At 36.4% G+C, this 26,518-nt stretch overlaps 1 protein-coding gene across 4 annotated transcripts in view; it reads left to right on the top strand.

Annotated features, from left to right (window-relative positions):
• CYFIP2 (cytoplasmic FMR1 interacting protein 2) overlaps window positions 1-23,518 on the top strand; it is a 63,287-nt gene extending 39,769 nt beyond the window's left edge. For 2 of the 4 annotated variants that reach the window (XM_087955091.1, XM_087955090.1), the window contains exons 22-31: window positions 98-297; window positions 739-826; window positions 1,982-2,125; window positions 3,169-3,259; window positions 5,094-5,224; window positions 9,723-9,795; window positions 10,171-10,265; window positions 17,351-17,589; window positions 17,844-17,991; window positions 18,821-23,518. In XM_087955091.1, the coding sequence (XP_087811217.1) occupies window positions 98-297; window positions 739-826; window positions 1,982-2,125; window positions 3,169-3,259; window positions 5,094-5,224; window positions 9,723-9,795; window positions 10,171-10,265; window positions 17,351-17,589; window positions 17,844-17,991; window positions 18,821-18,988 (1,377 nt within the window). In that variant the 3' untranslated portion in view covers window positions 18,989-23,518. Of the gene's footprint in view, window positions 1-97; window positions 298-738; window positions 827-1,981; window positions 2,126-3,168; window positions 3,260-5,093; window positions 5,225-8,071; window positions 8,358-9,722; window positions 9,796-10,170; window positions 10,266-17,350; window positions 17,590-17,843; window positions 17,992-18,820 lie in introns of those variants that run through there. The other 2 variants (XM_087955092.1, XM_087955093.1) reach the window with 2 other exon arrangements.
• The last annotated feature ends 3,000 nt before the right edge of the window (window positions 23,519-26,518 follow it).

Here is a 26,518-nt window from a genome sequence, read left to right as displayed (position 1 = left end):
TCATCTAATAACATGGGACAAATAAACATTGTTGTATGAGGAATCTCAGTTTTTATCCTGAGAGAGCAGAATTTCTTTTCTTTTTTTTTTGATGCAGGAACTTGAATGGCTTTTGGAGATCAATCGTTTGACACATAGACTCTTGTGCAACCACATGACCTTGGACAGTTTTGATGCCATGTTCCGCGAGGCCAATCATAATGTTTCAGCTCCTTATGGGCGCATCACGTTGCATGTCTTCTGGGAGCTAAACTTTGACTTTTTACCTAATTATTGCTACAATGGATCTACTAACAGGTATGAATAAAATGTCAAAATAACATGTGTTGGTCCCCCTCTCTGAAGACTACAGATAAATCTCTTAAGCTGCTAGAGATAGATAACCACAATGGTTTGGCAGCTCTGTGTTCACTGTTCTTCCCAAACGCTAGAACATATAATTTGTCTAGGATAATTTAATTTTTAATTATTGCAATGAGTAGGTGTTTATAGCTTAAATGGCTCCTTTCTATTCTACAGTCCAAACCAGGTTGCATTATATAATGAATGTAATTACTAGTACAAGTGCAAAAGTGTTAGATGTATTACTTGAAGATACATCTCAGATATGTAGTGTTAAATTAGGAAGCAATGTTTAATTGAAACATAGCTATTTTGTGTCATAAGTGGGTTAGGATGACTGATATAGCTTTCCTCCTCCTCACACATACTTTTTTTGTGTCATTTTACAATTATTAGGTTTGTGCGGACAGCAATTCCATTCACCCAAGAACCCCAGAGAGATAAACCCGCCAATGTTCAGCCGTATTATCTTTATGGCTCAAAGGTGAGTCAAACAACATGTTTGCTGTTTCTGGATCTCCATACAGCTGATAGGGTTTTTGAAAATTCTTGTGCTCTTGATTTTATGGAATACTTGGCAGGAATAATAATCAATAACATACAGTCTTATTTTTAATCACTTCAGAATAAAGGAATTTAAATTTTCCACATTACGCCACCTGAAACAGTGCAGCATTATCTATCAAATAATAACTCTGAACAAGGAAGCTAATGCATGTCTGTAACTCACTATTACTGTAATCAGAGCATTTCTGGAATTTTAAGAGATCAGATGCCCCCTTCCCCCCATGTATATATTTAACTGTTATCAGTTATTCACACTATACTTAATCTCAAGATGTTATATAGCAGTAGTCCTCAACTTACAACCATCCATTTAGTGACCTTTCAAAGTCACAACAGCACTGAAAAAAATGACTTACGACCAGTTTTCACACTTATGAATATTGCAGCATCGTCATGGTCACGTGACCAAAATTCAGATGCTTGGCAACTTGCATGCATGAATGACAGTTGCAGTTCCTGAGGTCATGCGATCATCTTTGGTGATCTTCTGACAAGCAAAGTTAATGGGAAAGCCAGATTCACATAACAACGCTGTTACTAATTTAACAACTGTGGTAATTCACTTAACAACTGTGGCAAAAAAGGTTGTAAAATGGGGCAAAACTCACATTGCTTAGCATTACATTGGGCTCGATCATGGTTGCAAGTTGAGGACATTGGACATTGGACATCAAAATTTTCATGCTGTTTTTAGGAGCAGCTCCCTACAGAAGCAACTTTTTAAAATGGATTCTAAACTGATCTTTTGGCATCAGAAAATATAGCAGTATCAACAAAACTTAGACTGCAGGGCTAGTAGTACAGCTTCTACCCTGCATTGCTAAATTATCTTTCCATGGCTTTAGATTATCTTTAAAGAAAGCTTATGAATCAATGCATTATTGTTTAGTAGCTGTTTGAAATGCCATTGCTAAAAGAGAAAAAAGAATCCGAACCAGATTGTTTGGATATTAAAAGGGGGGGAGAATAAAATATAAATCATTGTCTGGTGGTTATCAATATGTTGTCCTTACTGTAACCATAATATGTTAATTGTCTTATTAAATAAACGTTTTGCTCCTCTTATTCTCAGCCACTCAACATTGCATACAGCCACATTTATAGCTCTTACCGAAACTTTGTGGGACCCCCACACTTCAAGACAATCTGCCGACTTCTTGGATACCAAGGGATTGCTGTTGTGATGGAAGAACTGCTGAAGATTGTCAAAAGCCTGGTAAATGGGGATAAATAAACCCACTGGTTTTAATCCTCGTCTTTCTGCTTCTCTTCTTCCTCCTAAAGTTCCTTGTGGTTGCCCAAAATCTGCTCCAGAAATTTAACTGATGTTCAGGCAAAGATTTGAGAAGGATCGGAAGTGGATCTGGGGAAGAGAGGAAGGAAAATTCATGTTGTGTAAATAGAAGTTGATTCGTGTGACATTCAATATAGCTTGCAAGATTGTTCAAGATTGCAAGGCAGATTTTAATTAATTTTCCAGACATGGTTTCTGCATAGGATTTGAAGAAGCTTTTCACACCTGCCAGTAATTCTGCTATAAATCTCTAATTATTCTGGCAGAAATGGAGTTCCCATGATATGGGAAACCTGTGTTCAGAAACCCATATACCAAAATTACCAGGTCAACATAAGATATAGTGATTTCTTGGTAACAAAAGGAAAAAAGAAAAAAAAATATTTTTGCACTGAAATATAAAAATATAAAACATCTGCTTGAGTTTTTTAAATTGGGTTACTATTAGTGTAAACTTTTAAAATTGTTTTCTTATTTTTCTTATTCTTATGTTTTCAAAGAAAAATATTTTTAAACAGCTATTTGGGTATATTTTAAGTATTGTAGCTCACTTAAAGGTGATTTAAAAGTACTTGTTTGGATCCCAGCTCAAAAACACTATGAGGAGCTTCCAGAGACCCAGACATTTGCACATCCAGTTGCCAATTTTAATCATCTGTTTTTATTTGGCAAATGTTCCCCTTTGGGTTTTGAAATTTCTGAAGCCTCAGTTTCTTCTTACAAACTATTGAACTCAGAAGATGTTTCTGGCATTTCTACATTTCTTTACTTCTGTTTAATAAGCCATTATATTTAAAGCTTCCTCCTTCTTTGAACTGAGATAGGATCAAGATTACTTGTAACTGCATACAGTGGCTGAAGGGAGCCAAGATTTGCAGCTGCAGGCCACTTTGTAAAACTCCAGATGTTTTTAATGTTGAGTCTACTTCCCAGAGCTGACATTCATCTCCAATTGCTTCTGATAGCTGCAAGGAACCATCCTTCAGTATGTGAAGACCTTGATAGAGGTGATGCCGAAGATTTGCCGCCTGCCAAGGCATGAGTATGGATCTCCAGGTCAGTACTGTGAGATTAGTACTTCTGCATAATACTAAGGAGAAATTTCCTGACAGAACAATCAGTGGAATGGCTTGCCTCCAGAAGTTGTGGATATTTTTGGATATTGGATAATTTTAAGAAGACAGTGGACAGCCGTTGGTCTGAAATAGTATAGGGTTTCCTGCTTGAGCTGGGTGTTACACTAAAAGACCTCCAAGGCTCCTTCCGACTCTGTTATTCTATTAATTCTTATTTGTTTATCACGTTTGGTTGTTCCTGTTCTTTGTTCAAAATCATCAGCATGACTTATTTTGAACTATATTATTTTCTTCTGGTCTCTATGCTTTAGACATGTAGAAATATATTCTAAAGATTAAGATTCCAGAGATTTAATTTAGCAACTAATTGAGAGGTCTAGAAACAACCTAGTTACTGTATAAGAATCACTGTAGAAACATAGAGTAGAGCCCCGTGCAAGAACCCAAATGAAGGCATCCCAGATATGCCAATACCTTACTTGAGCTGTTAGTTCCACTGACAAACTTCCTATTGGGATTTTTTTTCCCTAACATTAAATCAAATTCAGTCTTTGAGTAAATTAAACCACTATTCTTCCTGCACACCAGGAGGAAATTTTTTGAACTTCCACAATATGTCATCCTTTCAAGCTGTATAGTCCAGTGATCCCCAACCTTTTGACGCCGCGGCCCGGTACCGGCATCAGCTGGCGCCGGCCCGGTACGTGCATCATGCTGGGCGCCGCCATCTTTTTGATGAAAAAGTGCTTCCGTGACCTCACCGAAGCATGTTTTCATCAAAAAGATGGCGGCGCAGCTCGTGAGCTTTTCCGGTAGAAATGGCTTTCACCCGGAAAACCTCACCGAAGCTGGCGCCCGCCATCTTTTTGATGAAACGTGCTTCCGGTGAGCTTTCTACCCGGAAAAGCTCACCGGAAGCACTTTTTCATGAAAAAGATGGCGGCGCCAGCAAGCCACGGCCCGGTAGGAGTTGTTCCGCTGACGGTACCGGTCCCCGGACCGGTGGTTGGGGACCCCTGGTATAGTCCATCCACTCCAATCCTTTGTCAAAGTTAAATTTTCACAGTTTGTTCTCATAGGATTTCATTTCCAGTCCCGATTGTCCTCTTTGTCCTACTGTAAACCCATTCCAGTTATTTTGAATCCTTAAAATATGATTCTCAGAATGGGATACAGTATTTAAAATGGAATCTGAACAAAGTGGAAGAAAGTAGAACAATTACTTCCCATGAATTGGAACATATTTTTTCTTTTGATGCAGTCTAAAAATCGCCCTTGTCTTTTTTGCAGCCACCTCACACTGTTTGCAATCAGCTGCTATTACAAGATCTTTTTACAAGTTTTGTTACCAAGCTAAGAACTCCCATCCTGTACCTGTGCATTGGTTTCTTAGTGAAGAGTTTTCTATTTGTTTCTGTTACTTACCCACATTGTTTTAATTTTATTGCCATTAACAAAATCTGAGGCACCACCTCTTCCCAGTTACATCTGCACATTGCATTTGATATGCTTCAGAGAGGGCATGATTCAGATCCTTCTGTTATAAATTTACACCTGGCAGATCCTATGAGGTAGGCCTAGTTAAACCGCCAAGTGGCCTCCATGGCTCTTAGAGAATGAATGACCAACCTTCAGAGTGGTAACAACCAGATGACTGCAAAGAATATAAATCCTTTCATTTGCCACCATTCAGTCAGAAATGAATAAGCTTCTTGGATGAGAAGTGAAATGTTTTCAAGGAAAAACTAGGGAAGTCCAGATGCCTTTCGAAAAAGCACCTTTGGGTCTTTTATTTATATCTTGCTTTTCCTCAGGAATCCTGGAATTTTTCCACCACCAGCTGAAAGACATAATTGAATATGCAGAACTAAAGACTGATGTATTCCAAAGTCTGAGGGAAGTGGGTAATGCCATTCTTTTCTGCCTTCTCATAGAACAGGCCCTGGTGAGTTAAAATGAATTATTTGGGAAAATAATTGGGCTTAAATCATTGTACGAGAAACAAAGAAACAAACAAATGAGCTATCTGTGATCAATTAGATGTCAATTTAGCTGTGAACTATAGAATTTCTTAGTTCAGGAACTCCTACGTTCTCACTCCAGCGGCTTCTCCAACCTGTGTGCCACTCCAATGGGTGGATGTCAAATCCCAGAATTGATGGTAGCAATGGCCATGCTGCCTGGGATATTCAGTGAGCTAAAGCCCACACAGCCAGAAAGGTCCAGGATGGTAAAGGATGTTGCAGCTTGTTATTACTTGTAACAGCACTCTTCAGTGGCTTGCCAAAAGCCTGGCGAAATGAACTACAGAGACAAACACAGAAGCAGAAGGACTTGTCCATATGAATGCACTCTGAGTGCTTAAAGACAATACCAAAGAGCTGATTTTATTTATTTGCTTACTTGTTTTTCCATTTCTTATTGCAAAAAAAGCACAGTTGCCTTCAGGCTTCATTGCAGCTGCGTCTCTAACAAACCACAATAGTATTAAAATAATAACATGTGCACCTTGATAACATGATATATGTGCTTCATACATGCTTCAATTTTGAAATGAAATAGGCCCTTGCCTATTAATCCCACTTCAGGTGTAGCAGCAGTAATAGTTGCAGTGAATGTTGTTAATTTTGCATAAAATTGTTCTTAATATCTGTAAAGACAACTTGTCTCATTAAGTTAGCACCCAATACTGCTTCCTACATACCTGGGATAGCATCCAAATGAAAAAACTGATCTTTATTCTGTCAGAATAAATCTTAATAACCAATTAAGAAATAGACAAACTATACTACTCCAGTTGCTGAATTACAATTCCTGGCATCTGTCATGATTTGCTATATAGCTTAGGGATGTTCTAAGTTGTAGTTCGGCAAGTTCTGGAATGCCACAGATTGCCTACCCCATACCAGTTTATAACTCTCTGAGGTTTCTATTCTTCCATTAAGATGAAAAAGATATTTACCAATTTTAAAGATGTCATGATTTCAAGAAGTCATGCCTATTCCCCTTATTGCTGCGACAATCCTTTTCATTTGCATAGTATTTAAACTATACTTGAAAGCTCACAATAGGTTCTCCCTTTTATTGGACATGTTTTTTTTAAATTGTTTAATAATAGCATGTGGTTTATTATGACAATACTGTAGTGTCAATAATTTGCAGATTGCCAAAGGTGGAATGGAGGTAAGCATTCTGAATCCTATTCCAAGAACTGTTCCCTGGAAGAAGAAGGAAATATTTATTGTATCCATAACTAAATTACCTAATTTTCTTGGCAGTTTTTAGTTTTTAAATGAAGTAGTTAGGATTTAAAATAATTCCTCTGAGCTTTTTATGATCACAAAAATAAGCATAGTGCATGCAGAATATATTTTATTGGTACATTGTATTATTTATGAATGTTTTTTGATTGAGACCCTGTCTCTTGCTGATGACTTTAAGAAAATATTTTGACATGTTTACTTTTCTGCTGTTGTTCTTTTCTGAGAGCAAAATAATGTATAGATGTACTAACTTATCATGAAGTAGGAATTTAGGGTGTTTCCAAAGTTGTTCTAAAGTTTTTTTAAAAAGTGTGCACGTTTCCTTGCCTCCTAGCATAAAGAAAACCGTCTTCTGGCATTAAAATGATAAACTCCTCCCTCTCCTTTAGAGGATGGAGGAAATCTGGGTATAAGTGACTGTATTGGAGTGATGGTTCCAAGACTCTAGGAGAGCACAGGCCCTGATTATACAAAACTTCTACAGTGCGCAGAGTTTTTTTCTCACATAAAAAGATTGGTTGGGATGCTACCTCTAGCAGCTAAAACTTCCCCTCTATGTTGGCCTTCCAAAGATTGAAATTGAACATTCCAAGTTCTGATGTGGCCTTTTTTATAAAATAGGAAACAGTGATATCTAATTATAGGATATATTACTTACCATAAGATATTACCAAAAGGCAGCTACTCCTTTAGACTCCCCTACAAAAATGTACATAAAATTACATTCTGTAAATCACTGAGGCTTGGATAAGGGACCAGTGCTCATGTTTTGGTCCATACCAAAGTGTGGCTGGGAATTGGAGAATTGATCACAACGTTCCAAATGCATCTTCACACAAGGGTGTATCAAAACCACCTCCTTTTGCAGTGTCTTGCCTCCTTGCATGCAGCTATCATGGCTTACTTTGTTGCTATACCGCCATGTAGAGTCATGCAGAATTTGCTGCAATCATTACTCAAGTCTCTGCCAACATTCCTGCTTCCGAGGTCTTGCCTCTTTGTGTGTCTGCAGTTTAGATTAACTCTCGATCTCTGTATGTGTTTTCAAATTTCTTCTCATTTGTGGTTCCTCTCTCAGCCTCTTCCAGCTCAGTTCTAAGTATGGCTACTTGGAAATAACTTTGACCTGAGATCAGTGGGCTATATTCCCAGGAAAGTAGGCAACTTACATCACAGAGTCTCTTTTTAAAAAAGAGTGGTCCATACCAAGAAACATGCAGCAAATTAAAATTCACAGGAAGTATTGCAGCAAAAAGCTCAAGCCTCTTTGAAGTCCATGAAACATAGATTTGAACATAGATAGATAGAACAGCTGTATACCCAGAGCCTGAAGGCCAATTAAGATCTTCCATGTTTTTGAAAGTAAGAGCAATTCTGGAGATTTGAATCTGGCCTATGTCTGTATGAGCAGAGTTCCTCTGTGCCATCCTGTTTTTTCCCCCACTTGACATGTAGGTATCAAATAAGTCTTCCTTTCCTGTGAGCACAGTCTTGAACCAAATGTCATACAGCTCTCATGCTGCTTTCAGGTGAAAAACACAGCAACAAATAAGATACCCAACGTAGAAGATCTCATGCTGAGTCAACTTTGGCCCCCAGTCTGGTTCATCTTCTGCTTCCTGTAGTTTGGATCTCTTATTTACTACCAACTGATTCCAAATGAAGTTGATTAAAAAAAAGAAGACACTCAGGAAGTCAACCTCTGTTGAGTGATGCCAAGGAATCATTTTATGAGCATATCAAAGTGGGCAGTAACAGAATTCTCAGACCCTTTTAAAAATATTTTGGGCATTTTCCTCAATAAACAGATACTAAGACTTGTATGTGTGTGTCTGTGCGTGTTCACAAATATATATATATAGTTACTTATATATTGTTACTTGTGAACACCACCACTACCCCATATAATTTGGAGATTTGCTGTTGAATTTTAGAAGCACACTACTGGGGCTGGAGCTTTACGGGGCCCATAGGCTGCTAACAAAATGACTTGCAACACTATTCCAAGGGCAGTTGAATACTCTGTGTCCAGGTGTTAGATTAGCCTTTCCAAGCTCCAAACTTGGACTGTACATCTATTGGATTGATCATTGTCCCACTGCCATCAGTGGCCAAAGAAGGCTCTGTGAAAAAGTTATCTTTAGCTATGCCCTTGCTATTTTCCATCTTGGGTTTTTTTTTCAGTTTACCAAATGTTGAGTCTTTGTTGATGCACACTTACAATTAACATAGCCAAAAAATGACCAAATTTTCATTTTTTTCCTCATTAAAATGCAAGTTAACAACCCCGGTATATTAATTTAATTTATAATATTGTCATACTATTTTTCAAGGCAAAGCCTTGTCAAAAGAGGTTACAATATAATGTAAGCACATTTTCTCATAAACCTAGACTCCAGCTTATTGCTTGAATTTACTGGCTTAAACGCAACTAGTATCTGTCACATACATAATACACTGTGGCTTACACACTTTAAGTTTTTGTAATGGGGATGCTCAATTCTAGGTGCAGATATTCAGTCCTAATTAAAGTCATGGCCTGGTAGAAAACCTGAAAGTCTGGTACATTCTGGAGTTTTTTTCTATTAGTGCAAAACATACTCCATGCTTCGTCACTGCAACTGGATGAAATTTTGAGGGGGCCTTTATAGTTCTTATTTAAACAAATCATTCAGAGAATTCTTCTTTAGACTGATTTTAAAAAAGCAATTGTGAGTGGACAAATCAATTAAATACGTCTGTTAGCAGCCTATATATGGATACATCTATGTGGAATAATGTAATCATTCAAGATATATCAACACAGACCCTCAACAATCTTTGGCTGTGCCTGACAACTTCAGATCACCCAAAGGAGGAGGAATATGGTTAATTACCAGCAGTCCTTATTACAGTCTTATGGAAAATACACCATTTAGCAGCAAGGGTCAAGAAATCCTACTGCTGAATCAGAAGAAGTAACAAAGCAGAAGCGCTGAATTTTACAAAAAAAAACCAAGATTATCTTTATTATAAACTTACTTTTGACACACGTGTCCGTTTTTCCTCGATATTGAGCTAGAATTGAATAGTCTTTTGAAAGCAAATAGATCACTCTGCACTTCCCGGTTTGGTTGACAGCTAAACAGTCAGTACTTAGGTAGTTTTTAACACCTTTTATTTTTCTTCCTCCTGCCTCAGTCCCAGGAAGAAGTGTGTGATTTGCTGCATGCTGCTCCCTTCCAAAATATTTTGCCCAGGGTCTACATCAAAGGTAAGGAGTGAAGAGATGCACAGATATCAGTCATTATTCCCTAGCTATGTAGTAGCAATGAAATTTCAGCTTTCAAAGAATCTTAGATGTAGTTAGCTATTCATTGCCTTCATTTGACTAGGGACCCTATTGGCCAATTCACAAGAAAGGGCACCCTGTAAGCAAAGCAAGATGTTTGCATTAAAAACAAGATCCTCTTACAAGTGTATTTGGTGTCACAGTTGTAAGTAGTGATCCTTCTTCTCAATTCACTTCCACAGTTTTATGTCATACTTGTCCCAGAGTTGGATAATGGTTGGGAGATGACTCTGAAATGCTAGGTTTTTTTCTTTTCTTTTTGCTTTCTCATTTCACTGTTTGCTGCTCGCTTAACAGAAGGAGAACGCTTGGAGGTACGCATGAAGCGTCTCGAAGCCAAATATGCCCCACTTCACCTGGTTCCCTTAATAGAGAGGCTGGGAACTCCTCAGGTAAGGATGACATTGAAAGCCATATTGAATGGGTGACACAACACATCATCCACCCCTGATTCTTCCTCCCCGCATCCCCCATCCTTCGAATGTCCCGGACCTCAGGAAGCCTTTCTATTTTTGTTGCCTGAATTTCAACTGTACATCCCAGAATATTGATTGAAACATTACTGAGCAAAATGGATGAAATTCAATATGATTCTTATGTAGTCATGTCCCCATAATCACCCTATGTGCCAGAGACAATTAATTTGTCATTATTGGCCTGAATATAAATTATTCTATTTTTTTTGTTATTGTTCAAGTGAACGTCAGGCAAGGCATTCTCTTGTCTCTGTAAGGGGACCCTGAAGTTTCAAAGTAGTCATGGACTCCTACTGTATCCTATGCCCCTGGCTCCATTTTTTTTATTATTATTATTGGTTCTGTCATGGGAAAGAATAAGAGCAGGCCACCCATTACAATACTTCTCTGTCAAGTTTTCCATATCTTCACTGACACTTTGTTTTAATATGCAGTTTGCAGACAGCACATTAATTGTGGCAATCAAATTATGAATTTGTTTATTTACAAAATTTTATAAACCATCCACTCATTCTAGACAGCTAACAATATTCACACACTGAAGTGTCCAGTGATAAAATCAATACAGCAGTCCTAAGTTACAGGTCACAATTGAGACGAGCAACTCCGTCACAAAGTGGTATGGTTGTAAAGTAAAACACCACATGACCTCGCTGCTTTACAACATCAATTCTGGCTGCAGCTCTGAAGCTAATGCGGTGTGGTGGTTATGTGTAATGTCATATATGATCACAACTTGCGACTTCTGCCAATTTTCCCATTAACTTTAGGTGTCAAAAACCTGCTGTAAAAGTTGCAAATGGAAATCACTTCACCGCGGGACACTACAACCGTCATAAATGTGTGCCAATTGCCAAGTGCCCAAAATATCAATTGGCACTTGTTGTTTTACTTTACATAGGAATGCTGGGACGGCTGCAAGTTCAAAAACCGGTCGTAAATATTTTTTTAGTGCTTTCATAATCACTGAACAAGAAGTCAACAAGTGAAAGCTACTGTATCTGATATTGTCCTTCTTTTAAAACTTTTTCACTGAATCTGTAGAGATTCTCAGTCATCCAGGTCATGGTTGTCCCAGGAGGCATCTGGGGGTTCTTGTTTTTTTCTTTTGAACACGTTTCACTTCTCATCCAAGAAGCTTCTTCAGCTCTGACAGGATGGTGGGGGAATGGAAGGATTTATACTGCAGCTATCTGTAAGGAATATAAATCCTTCCATTCCCCACTATCCTGCCATTTGGGACGTGGTTCTATATCAAGACATTTGCTTGATTCACTTTCTTAGTGTACCCTTCACAAGAACCTGCAATCAATCCTGTCTTTCTGATGATAACACATATTTTGGCATTTGATTACTTGTCTCCCTTTCAAGCATAGATTACAGTCATACACAGACATGTTGCATTTTTGAAGACATACTTACAGTATAATGGCCAGTCTGGACAGGTTGCAATTCCAGAAATGTTCGGTTTTCTCCACGCTTTTATATTTTGTGGCTTGGCTCACTTGCATGAGTTACTTAATCTTTTGTGCTTGGCAAAGCTCTTTTTTGCTACGATCTGCTCTTTGCTTGTGGTTCTTTTTAATAGAGGGCTCGGCCTTGAAGCTATCAGCTATATTGGGTTTTTTTCCCCCTCTAAAGATTATTACTTTGAAAATGACTGAGATTCTCACACTTAATTTAAAAAAAGACAGAATACCAGTATAGTTCAGGCTACATGTCTGTCTTATGACTCCCAGAATTTTAACATTTGTCCTGGATCGTAACATTTAAAAATTAATGCATTTCTTGGGCCCATTTTGAATTGATCCTTGTGGAGGACTAAATGAAGCAATACAAGGAATTTTGTGCCAAATATTCACCTGTGTTTGCCTTTTCCAACCTAGCCCCCTCCAAATGTGTGAAGACAGTAACTCACAGAATCCCCAGATGCCATGCTGGTAGTTACTGTCCCTACACAGATGGTGGAGGCCAGCCCTGAAGGTGTTGTTTCTGTGCTTGGGGCCTTCTCTGTATGTAATGCTTTGCTCTTTGTCTGATATCCATATATACCCAAGTCTTAGATGATCAGTTGTCCTACAACAGCAGTCCAGGTAAAATGAATGACATCCATTGCTCCTGTTGATTTCAGTGAGATATTTGTAAGCCTGTATAAGCTGCAGTCTGTGTGGCACACGAGAACATTTAATGAAACATTTAATTTAGAGCCAACCTAGATGTGACATGGTGGGAAATAGAATTTATTCTTTAAAAAAATAAAAACTTCACTAGCAGTCCCGAATGAAGGAAGCTAGCTTGCTTAGCCTTGAACCTTTTTAAAATCCTCATAGATAGTCTGAAGCTGCATGAACTGCTAACAATCGTTACACCTTAAAATATATAATTTGTTCAGTCTTATACATCCCATGGATGTACAGATTGCTCCTGATGATTTAAATTCAACTGAATCAGTTCAGATTGATTAATGCTATAAAAACGCAAATGCTGATGGCTGAAGTTAAATCTGTTTGGATGCCTCTAATACAATTATTCAAACTGAACCAGCTGTCCTATTTGGAAAATTAAGTCAAATTATACATTCTGTTGATTGAATCTTGCAATTTAATGTTTGCTGATTTCCTAATACACCTTTCTCATTTTTCAAATAACTCAAGGTTACTAAAAGTGCAGGAATTTGTCCAGGCAGTCAACAGAAGTAAAAAACTGACTTGAAAGTGCACGTAGACACACCTATTCACTAGACAGTATCTTAATATACTATCAGATACTCCCAAATCATTTACCACTATTAACCTGAATTATTTCCATCATAGTATACAGAGTAAGAACATTTTCAGACATTGAATATAAACCGGTACAGAGCGAGACATGTTCTCAGTGATCTCAGATGATTGCTCCTAACACAGCAAAGCCTTGGGCCTTCTTGCTCTTGGATTGCTTGCTTCTGAGTAACATAGATGGTAGTGTCTGTGGGGAAACTATCCATATTTCTGTGGGATTCCACTGAGTTTTTCACAGCCCAGGTCCTAGGTTAATCTCTCCATTTGAGTTGTACAACATCGTACCCTTTCTCTGAAGAGCAGATAGGCATTCCTTAATATTCAAACATACTGCATACATGATTGAGAACCATGTGTACCTCAGCATTTTTACGTTTATTATGGAAAACACACAGGAATAGATGTGAAACAATGTCGTTCTGAAGGATAGGTCACGTTAGTCTCAAGAAAATAATAAAATATCTATTTTTCCTTAATTGTATTGTTAATTTCAGGAAAGGTCACAAATATCGAATACATAAATTTTCTGTGCAATAATTTGATTTGCATCTCTTTGCGTTTTCTCTAAAGTTTTCTATTTTTTTCTCTTCAGAATATCCCTGTGACACTATTTGTTTATTTATTTATTTATTTATTTATTTTATACACCATCCATCTCACCATCAAAAGCAACTCTATACTTTAGTTAATAATAGTAGAACTCCAATGTCAGATTTGCTACATGAAACAAATATGGACTTAGACTTAATCACTCTTTGAAACTATGGAGAAACATTGTGTTGTTATTGATACTAGTTGATGATAGTCTGCATTAAAATTATTAGAGAAGACTTGGAGCAGAAAAGAAGAGACTGAAATACTTATGTCATTTAAGGAAATACTTAACTATCAGTGTACCCATTTTAATTTGGGTAGTACAAAGAAGATGTTGAAGAAGAAAAATCAACATCTCTATAAAAACTTAGACAAATCTATTTAGAAACTTCAAGAAACTCTTCTTAAACAAGATTCCAAAAAGGAGAAGAGCTTTATTCTCTTGCTTTGCCTTGAAATATTATATTCCCTTTTAAGTCTTTTTCTCATTGAAGAGTTATGAGTTCATTTTTGTGTACAATTTATATACTGTGGTGTCCATTGTGAAGACTCTAAGACAGTTTATAGCACTTAATGCAATACGATAAAACCAACCTCAGTATGAGCAATCACGGCCCAAGTAAAATATTTCATAAAGGTTAATATAACAGCAGCCACAATATCAACAGCAACAATAATCCTATCAAGAACAGGGCTTATCTCCACTATTAGCAGCCAGGGGCACAACAGAACAGCATACTTTGGTTGATTTCAGTTTTGGGACCTCATAAATGTAAGGGGGACAAATGGGTCCTTCATGTGGAGCTACAACTGAGAAGATCACCTTTGGGCCACCATCTTTATATGAGGCAGAAACTTTAAACTTCCCACCTGAATAAAAGTGGACAGGTACAGTATACTCAGAAAAGACATATAAGGACTGAGTCTTGTAGGGTTTTATATGTAATCTCTAGCACTTTGAATTGGACTTGGAAAGCTATTGATAATCAATGCAGTGACGAAAATATTGGTGTGGTACTGCTAACTGCTTATGCCTTTTGGCCACTAGGGATCTGTGTTTTGGGCCTACTGTGGCTTCTCAGTTGTCTTTTGAAGAGTTGCATACCAATGTAGAGAACTGTATATTTTAGTAGTTCAGTCATTAAGCATCAGATTACTCCAAGAAATACTTTTTTCCCAATTGCCCCAGCTGACATTTATTTATTTTTTTAAAAGTAAGTTCTCGCCACTAATGTGTTGATATTCAAAGGACATTCTGCTTTGTTAATTTTAAAGACATATTGTCTATGTATGTTAAGAAATCTCATACTTAGAAATGATCTTTTCCTCAAAATCTGATTAGAATAAATCAGTAAGAATGCAGCTGTTGCATAGTGAAAAATATTTAACTCTATTCCCAAAGCCCATATTTGATTCCCAATCCTATAACTCCCTGAGTTGAGTTGGAAATTACCTGAGAGGAAATCAGTGTAAGATTTCAATGTAAGAATCTTCAGTATGCAAAAGAAGTAGCAGATGTATAGCCTGAGAATTATTTTTGGGGATTCCCAATATAAACTGATTTGCAAATATTTGCTCCTTGGTAAAGTACATCTATAGTCACAGTTTTCTATATCATTTTTTAGCTTTCAGTGCCTAGGTTTAAAAATGGATTGGTCCATTATTATCAATATGCATACTAGATGGTCCACTTTATATTTCAACTAGAAGTAATGGGTAACACCTACCTTAATATCTATGGAGATTATCAGTCATCCAGGTCATGGTTGTCGCAGAGGTGCGTTTTTTCTTTGACGATGTTTAGCATCTCATTAAAGAAGCTTCTTCAGCTCTGACTGGATGGCGGGGAATGGAAGGATTTATATCCTTGCAGACAGTTGGTCATTTGCATTCTTTTAGAGGGTTGTTAAGGTGAGCCATGTTCAGATCTGTACATTGGGGAAATGAAACAACTTCATAAACTCATGGCACAGTATAAGAGAAAAAACAGATCAGGACTAGGTTCAGCAGTCAATCTGCATTTAAAACACACAGGCTACTCTTTTGAAGACAACAAAGTCCATATTTTGGACACAGGATCTCTGGTTTGAAAGAGGAATTAAAGAGGCCATTTATGTCAAAATCAAACAACCCTCAATAGAGGGGAAGGGATATGACATCATTTATCTCCAATCTACAACAGTCCTTTCAACAGTTCCAAGAAGGCTCCACACCCATTTGCACCACTCAGGTGACCCTGATGGCACAGATAAACCTACAGGTGACCTTAACAACCAAATAAAAGAATGCAAACTACCAGCTATCTGCAAGGAGTATAAATCCTTCCATTCCCCACCATCTTGAAAAAGCACATTTGGGACCTACTTTCATAGTTTTTTTTAACCTAAAAGATAAACAGTACTGAAATAACTCAATATGTACTAATGAAGGTGCCTTAGCATTTTTGTAAAGCAAATAGAATAGATAAAGTCCATCCAGCTGTGCTCTTTTGTGGTTGCTACTGCATTATCAAAGGACTGAAATGGCATAGCTGTGTGAGGCTGAAATACCTTTAGTTGTTCACAGTTGTGTGCTAATCAATTTCATTCTGCCATCCTGCTGCCCATTTCTACGCTGCATATCTGTATTTTCATCATGTTGCTCTCTTTCAAATGAAAGTGCAGAAAATTGACAAATGCAGTTCTCCAGGAAATAGTATATATAGCCCTCATTCGTTTCTGCATGCAAATGATTCGTGCTTTTTAGATTACCCAAAATATTGAATTATTGATATAGTAAAACATTATTTTCTGACTATGTTTACCATCGCTTCTGAGTTCTAAAAAATTGGATGGAAGTAGAAATATTTAATTGACTTTCCAATTTTCAAAATAGAGAAAAATATTTTTTTCTTATCTCAAAAATGTTTATTCTCTTGCAATCATAATTAAAATACATAATGGAAAATTACCAGAATAGTGGTTTTTTTTCCTAGGTTCTCTTTATTATCTGTCACACTTTAAGTTTCTCATAAATTTTGCATTACAGATTATCAATATTAAATTTAAGCAGGTAATCAGATATGTAAACTCATCCTAAACAGGAAATACAAATCCACAAAGGCATGCAGATCTGGATTAATAATGTATAATAAGCAAATACTGTTAACATAATTATTAAATGCACATATAAAATACTTGGTCTTATGCAAATTACACTTCATTGAAGTTAAATATTCACTACAGTAAGAAAACATTATTGCAGACATATATTTCACTGTCAGAAATTTAGTTTGCATGACCAATGTCACGTGCAGAAAATAATTTTTTTTTTAAAAAAAAAATCCCAATAGAGCAACAAATTTTGGCTCTTTCCAAAATGTCATTTCATTCAAAGAATACCACTAAAGTAATAAATATTTGGATAAAATATACAAAGGTGTATTAGAAAGCAACTTCCTTAAGCTAAACAAAGCAGTTCAGTATTCTCAGGCAAAACTTTACTAGATTTTAATTAAATCTAAGCAGGCTAAGCCCTTTCCTAAACATTTTAACAGGTTCCAAACTTTACTGGAGGGCTGGGTTGGGAGATCAATCTGAAAATTCTGGAGAAATTGGTATCTCATAATAAAGTTTTATTCCTCATCAGCAAATAGCCATAGCCCGTGAAGGAGACTTGCTGACCAAGGAGAGATTGTGCTGTGGGCTGTCCATGTTTGAAGTTATCCTGACCCGCATTCGTAGCTACCTCCAAGATCCCATCTGGCGTGGGCCTCCCCCAACAAACGGCGTCATGCATGTTGATGAATGCGTTGAATTTCACCGGCTCTGGAGCGCCATGCAATTTGTATACTGCATTCCAGTTGGAACAAATGAATTCACTGCTGAGTGAGTAGGCCTGCATTGAAGGCTATATCCCTTCTGCAAACAGCTGTGATTTGATGACATGTAAATCTATAGGGATACTTTGCTAGTGACTGGATTCCGTGTGTTGAGGCTATTTCTGAACAAAGGCCACATGGCTGTCTTTTTGTTACATGAATTTCTCAGAATGTATGATTTCTTCATAGAATCAAGCAAGAAGATTTGCAAACCTTTCCATCATTTCTAAATAACATCTTCGCTATTCCTTTTTATTCTAGACAGTGCTTTGGAGATGGCTTAAACTGGGCTGGTTGCTCAGTCATAGTTCTTCTGGGACAACAGCGTCGTTTTGACCTTTTTGACTTCTGCTATCATCTGTTAAAAGTGCAAAGACAGGATGGGAAGGATGAAATCATAAAGAACGTGGTAAGTCTGAGATGGAACACATGGACTTGTATAGGTTTTATTCTACCAGCTGACTGTACACCCTATACATTGAGCATTGGTGGTTCCCCAGAGTGTAAACAGTTTTTTTACATATCCCAGGTGGAAACTTGAAAAGGGTTTTGGGTCAAACTTCAGAACTTTTGCACTGCACTGAATCTTATTTCAGTGAGATGACTTTCTGCTCATGAAGATCCAAATTTCTGAACCTTTGACATTCTCCATGTAAAGCATGTGCTTTATCACAAAGCTGTGGAATTTCTTCTGAAACTGACTTTTTTATTCTAAAAGGCAGATTAGCACAACTTGTATTTTGGGGATTTTGAATTTTTATGTGGGAGAATTATATAAAGAAACAGTAAATAATTCATCCCAACTGAACAGGATGATGTCTATTGTGAGTGCTTTGTATATACATATAATAAATTCAGGGTCTGCTGGCCTTTATTAGCAAAGGTGTTGTGTACTTTTGGCTCGCTGGTAGTGAGGCAAGGAGAAAGAGGAAAAGAATGACTTAACGAAGTCAATAATTTAACAAATATAGAGCCACTTGTGCATAAATTTAATAAAAATGTGAGGCAAATGAGTTATTTTCCAGTTCCTTTGTGGAAGCATGTAAAGAAATATTATGTTTATGATGCCTAAGAAATAAGGAAGTTTGAAACATTATTTTCCCATTTAGAGGCAGGAGAGAACTATTCTAGATATTTATCCAGTACTCTTGATGATTCTATTGACAATAGAATGGCTATAAAAATAGTAGAGATGGTGTTCATGTGTCCTTATTCCCTGTTTTTGTGTTAATCTCCAGCCACTTAAGAAAATGGCTGACAGGATCAGGAAGTACCAAATTCTGAACAATGAGATTTTTGCCATCCTGAACAAATACATGAAATCGGTGGAAACAGACAGTTCAACAGTTGAGCATGTGCGCTGCTTCCAGCCCCCCATCCATCAGTCCTTGGCCACAACATGTTAAATATTCAGCCTTGGAAATACAGTGTGAAGATTTGTGTCTTTCCATTGGACATTGGTGAGAAAGGTTGGACTTCAGCTGTTGGAAGCCAAACAGCTGCAAACACAGGTCCCGCAACAAAGCAGGCATGGATGGATCCAGTACACAAAGATGCATTTCCTAGAAGACTCATTTGAATGCATGTTCTTCTATATCTTTCTGGCTGGCTTTACCTATAGTGTTGAAACTGTGGTGAGAAGAAGCAGAAAGTGTATTTTTTCCTCCTGGGGTTTCCTTTATTTTCATGACAACCCATAATCCATCTGATCAAGCACAAAAATCTGCAGTCTTTAAATGGTCATTGTTTTTGAGATTCCAATGAAAGAAGCCCACATTTCAAAATGTTGCCAGTCTTCCACTTGGTGCATACTGAAATAACAGCAGTTTTCCTTGATAACTTGGTTTTGTGATATAAGTGCTTAAACATTTTGAAATAATGAGTTTCTCCCCTACAAGTGATACAGAAAAGGCATTCTATCATTTTACAATAGTATATAATTGTTTACTTGAAATCAACAGGTTTCTGCTATACTGTAATTGTTATCTCACTTTCTAGGTTTACTTTGCTAAGCCAAATTTGGAATTAGTTTACAGTGGCATATTAACAAACAAACTCAATTTTTGCATTGACTGACAGTGCTACGGAGAAAGGGAAACAAAGTAATGCTTTCTTTTCAGTCTCTTTCTTGACATGAATACATCTGAGCTAATATTTGTTTCTTACTGTTAGAATTACAGACAGTCATTGTCTATATGTGATACACATTGTAATGGCCTCAGCCCTTAGTGAAGTTAGCAGGCCACATCTTCTTCAAAGGTTGAATGGAAATGGGGTTCATATTTTGAGCTGAGCATCTTTTTCTCTTTGGAATGCTTTTAGTAGAAGAATGAGATTGTTATATGTCTGTATTCCTGAAAATGGGAATCTATGATAATTCAAAATTACAGATCCATGTTTATAATCGAAAGGAAATGCTGTTAGGAATACGTACAACAAAATCTTTGATTCAAGCAACAGCTAGTCTTCCTTTAATATGTATGGTTCCAATGACATATTGATTTCCCATAGCTGATTTTAAAAATGAAAAAGCTTATAGAATGAAGGGGAGAGATAATTTGAAAACACGTAAGTACTTTTCTTCATAATAGATCTCTTACTTTCTTCATCCAGGAGATAAATCCACACAGTCAAAAGAAATTAAGTCAGGCACTTTCCATAACACACAGTCAAGAGAAATTAAGTCAGGCACTTTCCATAACAGATATGTATAGGAAAAGGTACGCTTTAAAGAGACAAGAATGATGAAAGAGAAACAGAACAATTAAGTCAGTCACAACTCTTCTTTATCAGGTGAGAAGATCTTTGCAACTGCAAATATGACAGTAAAATAGATTCTGAGGATAAAAGCAACCCAGTTTAGCAAGTCTCATTATCCAAGCAGAACTGGTTTAATTACCAAAGCCCAAGCATGTAACAGGTCAGAAAAGGAAACGTAGGATCTTTTAAGACGTAAGAGAATAATTCATTTCTGAGTTCTTTTGGTATAGTCTAAGGGACTTGATTTATCTATCAAGGTCCCCTATAATTCTCCAGGGTAAAAAGAGGAATTTTAGAATGAAGTCCTTTAACATTTCAGTGGTTCAGATTAATGTCCTATAAAGAAAATATAAGTTGCTCTAGTGTTGCTTACAGTTTCAAAATTAATTCAAAATATTAAAGATTTGGACAGTTTTCCTTGTTTTTGAGAACAGCAGGGGTATAGTGTATTAAAAAGTTCCTGTATGTAAATGAATGATAGTGTGCAAAACAATAGTTGTCTTCTATTCATCTATGGAGGCTCAATCATTAGAACATCTTGGTAATTTGTTGCCAATGCCATTTTAAAGTAATGATCTGTGAAATTCTGGAGATGGTGGTAGAGGTGTTTTTCTGTTCTTTAGCCTGCAAAAAATAAAGCCAGGCTCTTCCAGTGTTGGATGTTTCCCAACAGTTCCAGCCTCTTCCATACTAGTTGGCTTTTAACCTTATCTTATTCAAGTCTACTTTGCCAAATTTGCTGCCCTTCAGAATTTTGGCCCCTGCTCTGATGGGAAGATGCCAAAGAAGGACAATCTAGCTAAGTTTTTGTTTCCCATCATTTAGATTTTAGAAATTTTCATCTATGCTTTTTCTTCTTTGTCATAAATGCATATTTAATTACTGTTCATCACAATGAGCCAGGTTATTAAACCAGAATCTATTAATAACGATAAAAAGAGAAAAAAACTTAGCTTAATGTTATCTGTTTTCAATCTTGTAAGAACATTATATCGTCAGCAGCAGCAGCAGCATAAGATTATTAGTATTAAGTATGTGGCCTTTCTTAAATGCCTTCTTTCCACTGAAGATTTACACCTCTTTATATAGAAGTTGATGGAATATTGTTTCACATATCATATCTGTTTCCTATGCATAAGTACAGAGGTAGCTATTTAAGTGGTAAGATATTTGAGCTTTTTTCATGCAACCATGATATCAGCAACACTAAGCCCTCTATCTGAGAGCGTCAAAGCAGAAATTCAAATATATAGTTTTCTTATTTGTACTAAGGAGATATTTACCTAATCATACATTGTTTGCTTTTCACATGAGGCGATATCTTGCCACACCAGATTCCAGGTTGAATAGAAGTCAACATCTGTACAATTGTATGTGTGGAAACTTTTTCAGAACAATAAGTATATTGCGTAGGCAAATGTCTGATTTAGTGTAATATCTCAGGTGTGATTCTGGAACTGGGCTTATTCTTAACATTCATTCAATGGGTTTGTAGTGGTTAAATAAGGGTCTCTTGTATTGATGGAAATATGAAAGCCTCATAGAATTAAGACTCTGTACACAGGTAGCAATGGTGAACAAGAGTTGAGAGAAAGGAAATGTCCTACTTTTTTCAATCCCAAATGTCTGGCAGAACGGTTTGAGTGTTTTCTGAAAGCCAGAACTCCTTAATATCACTGTTTCTACCATAGTGAGCCTTCATTAACTTTAAAAAACAAAGAAACCTTTAAAAACTAAACCAAACACGAACATACTCTTGTGATTGATTTTTAATTCACTTGGCGAGATAGGCAGGTGTTCTGCACCTCATTCTTTTCTTTTTTCTTCTTTTTACAGCAGTCATGAAATATGATAAATAAAAGATGTAGTTACCCATCAGAGCTGGATACTGTCATAGTTCTAAATTTTCCATTTATCTTGTATTATCCCAAAGTATCTGCTGTAGGATTGGTATAACATTCTATATTTTGTTTTCTGAAGAAGTGTACAGAGAACAATAATTCTAATAAGCATTTTTAGTCATGTGAAAGAGGTTTGTTGGTTCTGCTTTTATATTACTATTACAAAAGAGATCTCAATCAGTCTCAGAAAAAAAACCTGATACTTGTAGGGAAATCCTAAATATTGTCTGTGGTGGTGAAAAGAAAAGCAGGATTTTGTTGAAGGTTAAAGTCTTGTCACTGAGTGTCAGAGAATCTCAAAGTAAATTCAGATATATTTTATTCAGGTTTTTGTTTAAGTGTTTTTCACTTACCAGACATTGGGATCACGTTAATCTAAATACAAAATCATGTATTTCCTGTTCTTATGAATGCGAAGGAAAAGATGGTTTTCAATAAATTGGGGTTGAGAGGCCCTAACTACCTCTTTTTCAGTTATTTGCTACTTTCAAGTTTCATTTTCATTAACAACAAAAAAGTTTTGGTGCATTAAATTCTCCAACCGTATGTGATATATAGTTTGGTTGGTAATCATTCTTCATGGAAATTAGCAATTTTACAAAAATGTGTTTTAAGTCCTTTAAACTAAGAAAAGTACAAAACAATGATCTGTTCAATACATTTTGATTCCCTCTAGTTCCGTTAGATTGCTCTCGTTTTGGTTTTAATGATTTCAGATGAAAAATAAGTGATTTCAAATGAAACATACACTCTCTCAACTTGAATTATATTCCTTTCCCCAACAGCACTTGTCAGATATATCAGAGCCCATAGTAATTCCCCTGCTTTTCTGTATTAATCTGCATTTCATTAGTATTTGGATATTTGAGAATATAAACACAATCTTTTTTTAAAGGAAAATATAAGGAAAATCTTTGTGTAATTCTTCCAAATGTATCCTGTTTGTATGAAAAATGTCTAAGTTTTTTTGTACAACGACTTTACATTTATTTATGGTGCAGTATATTTACAGCAGTGATCAGCTATGGTGTTTGAATCATATTTGCTAAGCAGCAGAAAATGGTATATATTGTTTTATATTTTTTGTTCTTTCATCATTGGTCAACAGAGATTTTGTTGCTGTTCCAATGCTTCTCTAATAATAAGATACCTTGCGTGCAATGACATGATGATGACCTGTATTGCAGTTTCAAACAATGTGTACAATAAACTTGGGATGAATCTAAGGGGGAAATTTGAAATAATAAATGTGTGAACACGAGGGTGAAGAAATGACTCCGTCACTTGATTTTGTCTGTGATTTAGGATACAAGATGAATTTCCTTGAATTGGGCATTTCAGAATCACCTGATGCTACAAAGAAATCTGGGTTGTCCAACTGCAATGTTAAATTGCCACTCATAAACATGAGGGTGAAGAAATGACTCTGTGATCTTGCAGAACGGCAAGAAAAAGAACACAAACAGGAACAATGGTAGGGAAGGGCCATAAAAACTTTTTCCTCATCTTATAGGAAACACCTCTGTGCTTCCTAGGCAAGTTTCAAATCATGATCCAAACATTTTTCGTGGGTAAAACCACAACAGAAGAGTAAAACCTGGATAATTATTTCTCTGATGAAGGATGCTTACTGTTTGGGAGATAACTGTTTTTTATCATCAGTGTAGCAGAACTTAATGGTATTTTTAAATTTTAATTTACATTGAGTTATTATAAGCATCATTTTCAACATATGGATCAGTGGTGGGATTAAAAAAAAATTATTACCAGTTCTATGGGCGTGGCTTGGTGGGCGTGGCAGGGGAAGGATACTGTAAAATCTCCAGTCAGAGGTGGAATTTTCTGGTTCTCCAAACTACTCCAAATTTCCGCCACTGGTTCTCCAGAACTGGTCAGAACCTGCTGAATACCACCTCTGGTATGCATTAATGTATCACATTAAGGCAATTTACTAACAACCATTGGAAAGGTTCTAGAGGCAGTCTTGAAGGCTTTTAGTGGCCTTCCTCAGCATCTGGCTTCAGACTATACACCTTTGTATTGTAAGTGAAGTAAATGTGCAACTAATTTCTTTAATACTCACATAATGGGCTACTGATAGTGAAGAAGAATTCTTCTGCTGTGTGATGTAGTCTGTGAATGTATGACTGGTAGATCAAGAAACTGAAAGTGGCATTAATTCTTTATTTGTCCATTTGGACCATGAAGAAACCACACAGGAAGAAAATGGATTCCTTCAAGCTGCGCTAGCAGAGAAGGCTCCTGTGCATTCCTTACACAGCAAAAAGAGACAGGCAAGCAAGTGCTGGTGTGTATATAATCAAACATGTTGCTTGAAGGCAAAAATCACAAAAAAAATTGTCTTATTTAAACCAAGTAATGTGATCAAACTCACTGGGAAAGGTAATTATGCTTAGAATGGTCTGATGTAAAAAAAAAAAAATGAAATGAAATAAACCTCCACAATGATACACCCTAAAAGTCAACACCAGTCAAGTAAAATAAGTAAAAGTGGTCATATAAGATTGGAAAATGTGGAGAGAGCTAGTCCATAGAATTGCTGAGAATCAGGCATGATTGAATGGACATCATCTGCCTATTTTATCTTCTTTAAAATGCTCATACATAAACAGGAATACCTTGGAGGTCCAATATGTCCTTTACTTTACCATACTTAGAAAAAAAAAGTAAAATTGCAGTTTATGATCAAGAAAGTATAACACTACTTTTTTGAAATCAAATCGTATTGCAAAAATCCCCCTAGCAGCCATGGAAGAACAGCAAACCAATACATTGTAAATAATTATATGCAATTCTGTGAAAAAGAATTTGCTCTCTCCCTCTTTGGATTTCCTGAAAGTATAACTTTACCACTGAATGTTATCAAAGTTGGTCCTGCTGGCAACATAAATGAAAAAATAACACACACACACACATACACACACCCCAGGAGATTGTGCAGGTTTTATTTATTTCATAAAGTTATCCTATATGTAACTTTCAAATTTTGTTTTACTTGTTCATTCACATACAAATTAGTATCCAAACTGATATTACATTAATTGAGAAAGGTATAAATGCATTTGGCAAATCTATATGGAGGCAAATGTTTTCTATGAAATGACAGTATGTTAATTTAAGAGTAACAAATTATTTGTCTTTCTACAAATTTAAAGAATAACTTTCTGAGGGAAAAGCCCAAGATTGGGATGGACTTCTTGGTTAGGCAAAAGATGAATAGGGTCAATACAACTGCTTTTTTTTTTTTTTACAAAGAAAACATTCTCTCAGATAATTGCTACGGGGAACCTTGTCCCAAGACCATTCACACGAAATAGATCAAAGTAAAAATGCTCTCAAGTTGAGCTTTGACTCTGTATCTGCATCCATAGAGTTTTCTCTGATCTTATAGAAGTAGATTGGCATGCCTTTTGCCAGTTTTTTTTTAAAGTTGTGATTCTTTAAAAGATCATAAAATGTCTTTGGAAACAAATATAGGTAGCCCTTGACTACCTGAATCAAAATTCAGATGCTTGGCAACTTTGCTTGTATCTACAATGGTTGCAGTCATCCCAGGGTCAGATAGATCACCTTTTGCGACCTTCTGACAAGCAAAGTCAATGGGGAAGCCAAATTCACCTAACAACTCTATTACTAACTTAACAACTGCAGTGATTGACTTAACGTCTGTGGAAAGGAAAGTCATAAAATGTGGCAAAATTCATTTAACAAAGGTCTCACTTAACAGAAATTTTGGGCTCAATTACGGTCATAAGGCGAGGACTACGGTCGGATGCATATATACACATGAATACGCATATACCCAGCAGATATGTATTTATCCAGCACACTTAAGTATACTAAATGTATACTAAATATTAAAAACATATCTTTTTTGCTCCAACATCAATCTCAAAATTGTTTTTAAACTAAGCAGCACAAACTGCATATTGCACATAATTAGTCTAGGCAATCACAAAAGTGCATTTGACACTTGTTAGACCAGTTTTCCAAGAAGTGGTGCAACCAGTATATTTAATAGAACTGATTTTTTTTAAAAAAAGGTGGGGCATTGTTTTAATACCTCTTTTCACAAGATTTTTTAAACACTGTTAATTGCTTTGAATTCTAGAAGGAAGGAAGTAGGGAGGAACAGAGACCAAGCCAGCTTAATTGGAGCATTCTAAGAATCTGTTTCTTTAGGAAAAATAAAAGCTGGTTAAAAGGGGGCACCTTCTTAGGCTTATGTGAACCAGCCACCCTAATGACATAGAT

This window comes from Notechis scutatus, chromosome 2 (genome assembly GCF_049901735.1).
Source record: "Notechis scutatus isolate UNSWTSFEM ecotype Mainland chromosome 2, rNotScu1.2, whole genome shotgun sequence".
NCBI lineage: Eukaryota > Metazoa > Chordata > Lepidosauria > Squamata > Elapidae > Notechis > Notechis scutatus.
Note: the sequence above shows the minus strand (reverse complement) of the source record. Positions and strands in the feature narration are given on the sequence as shown.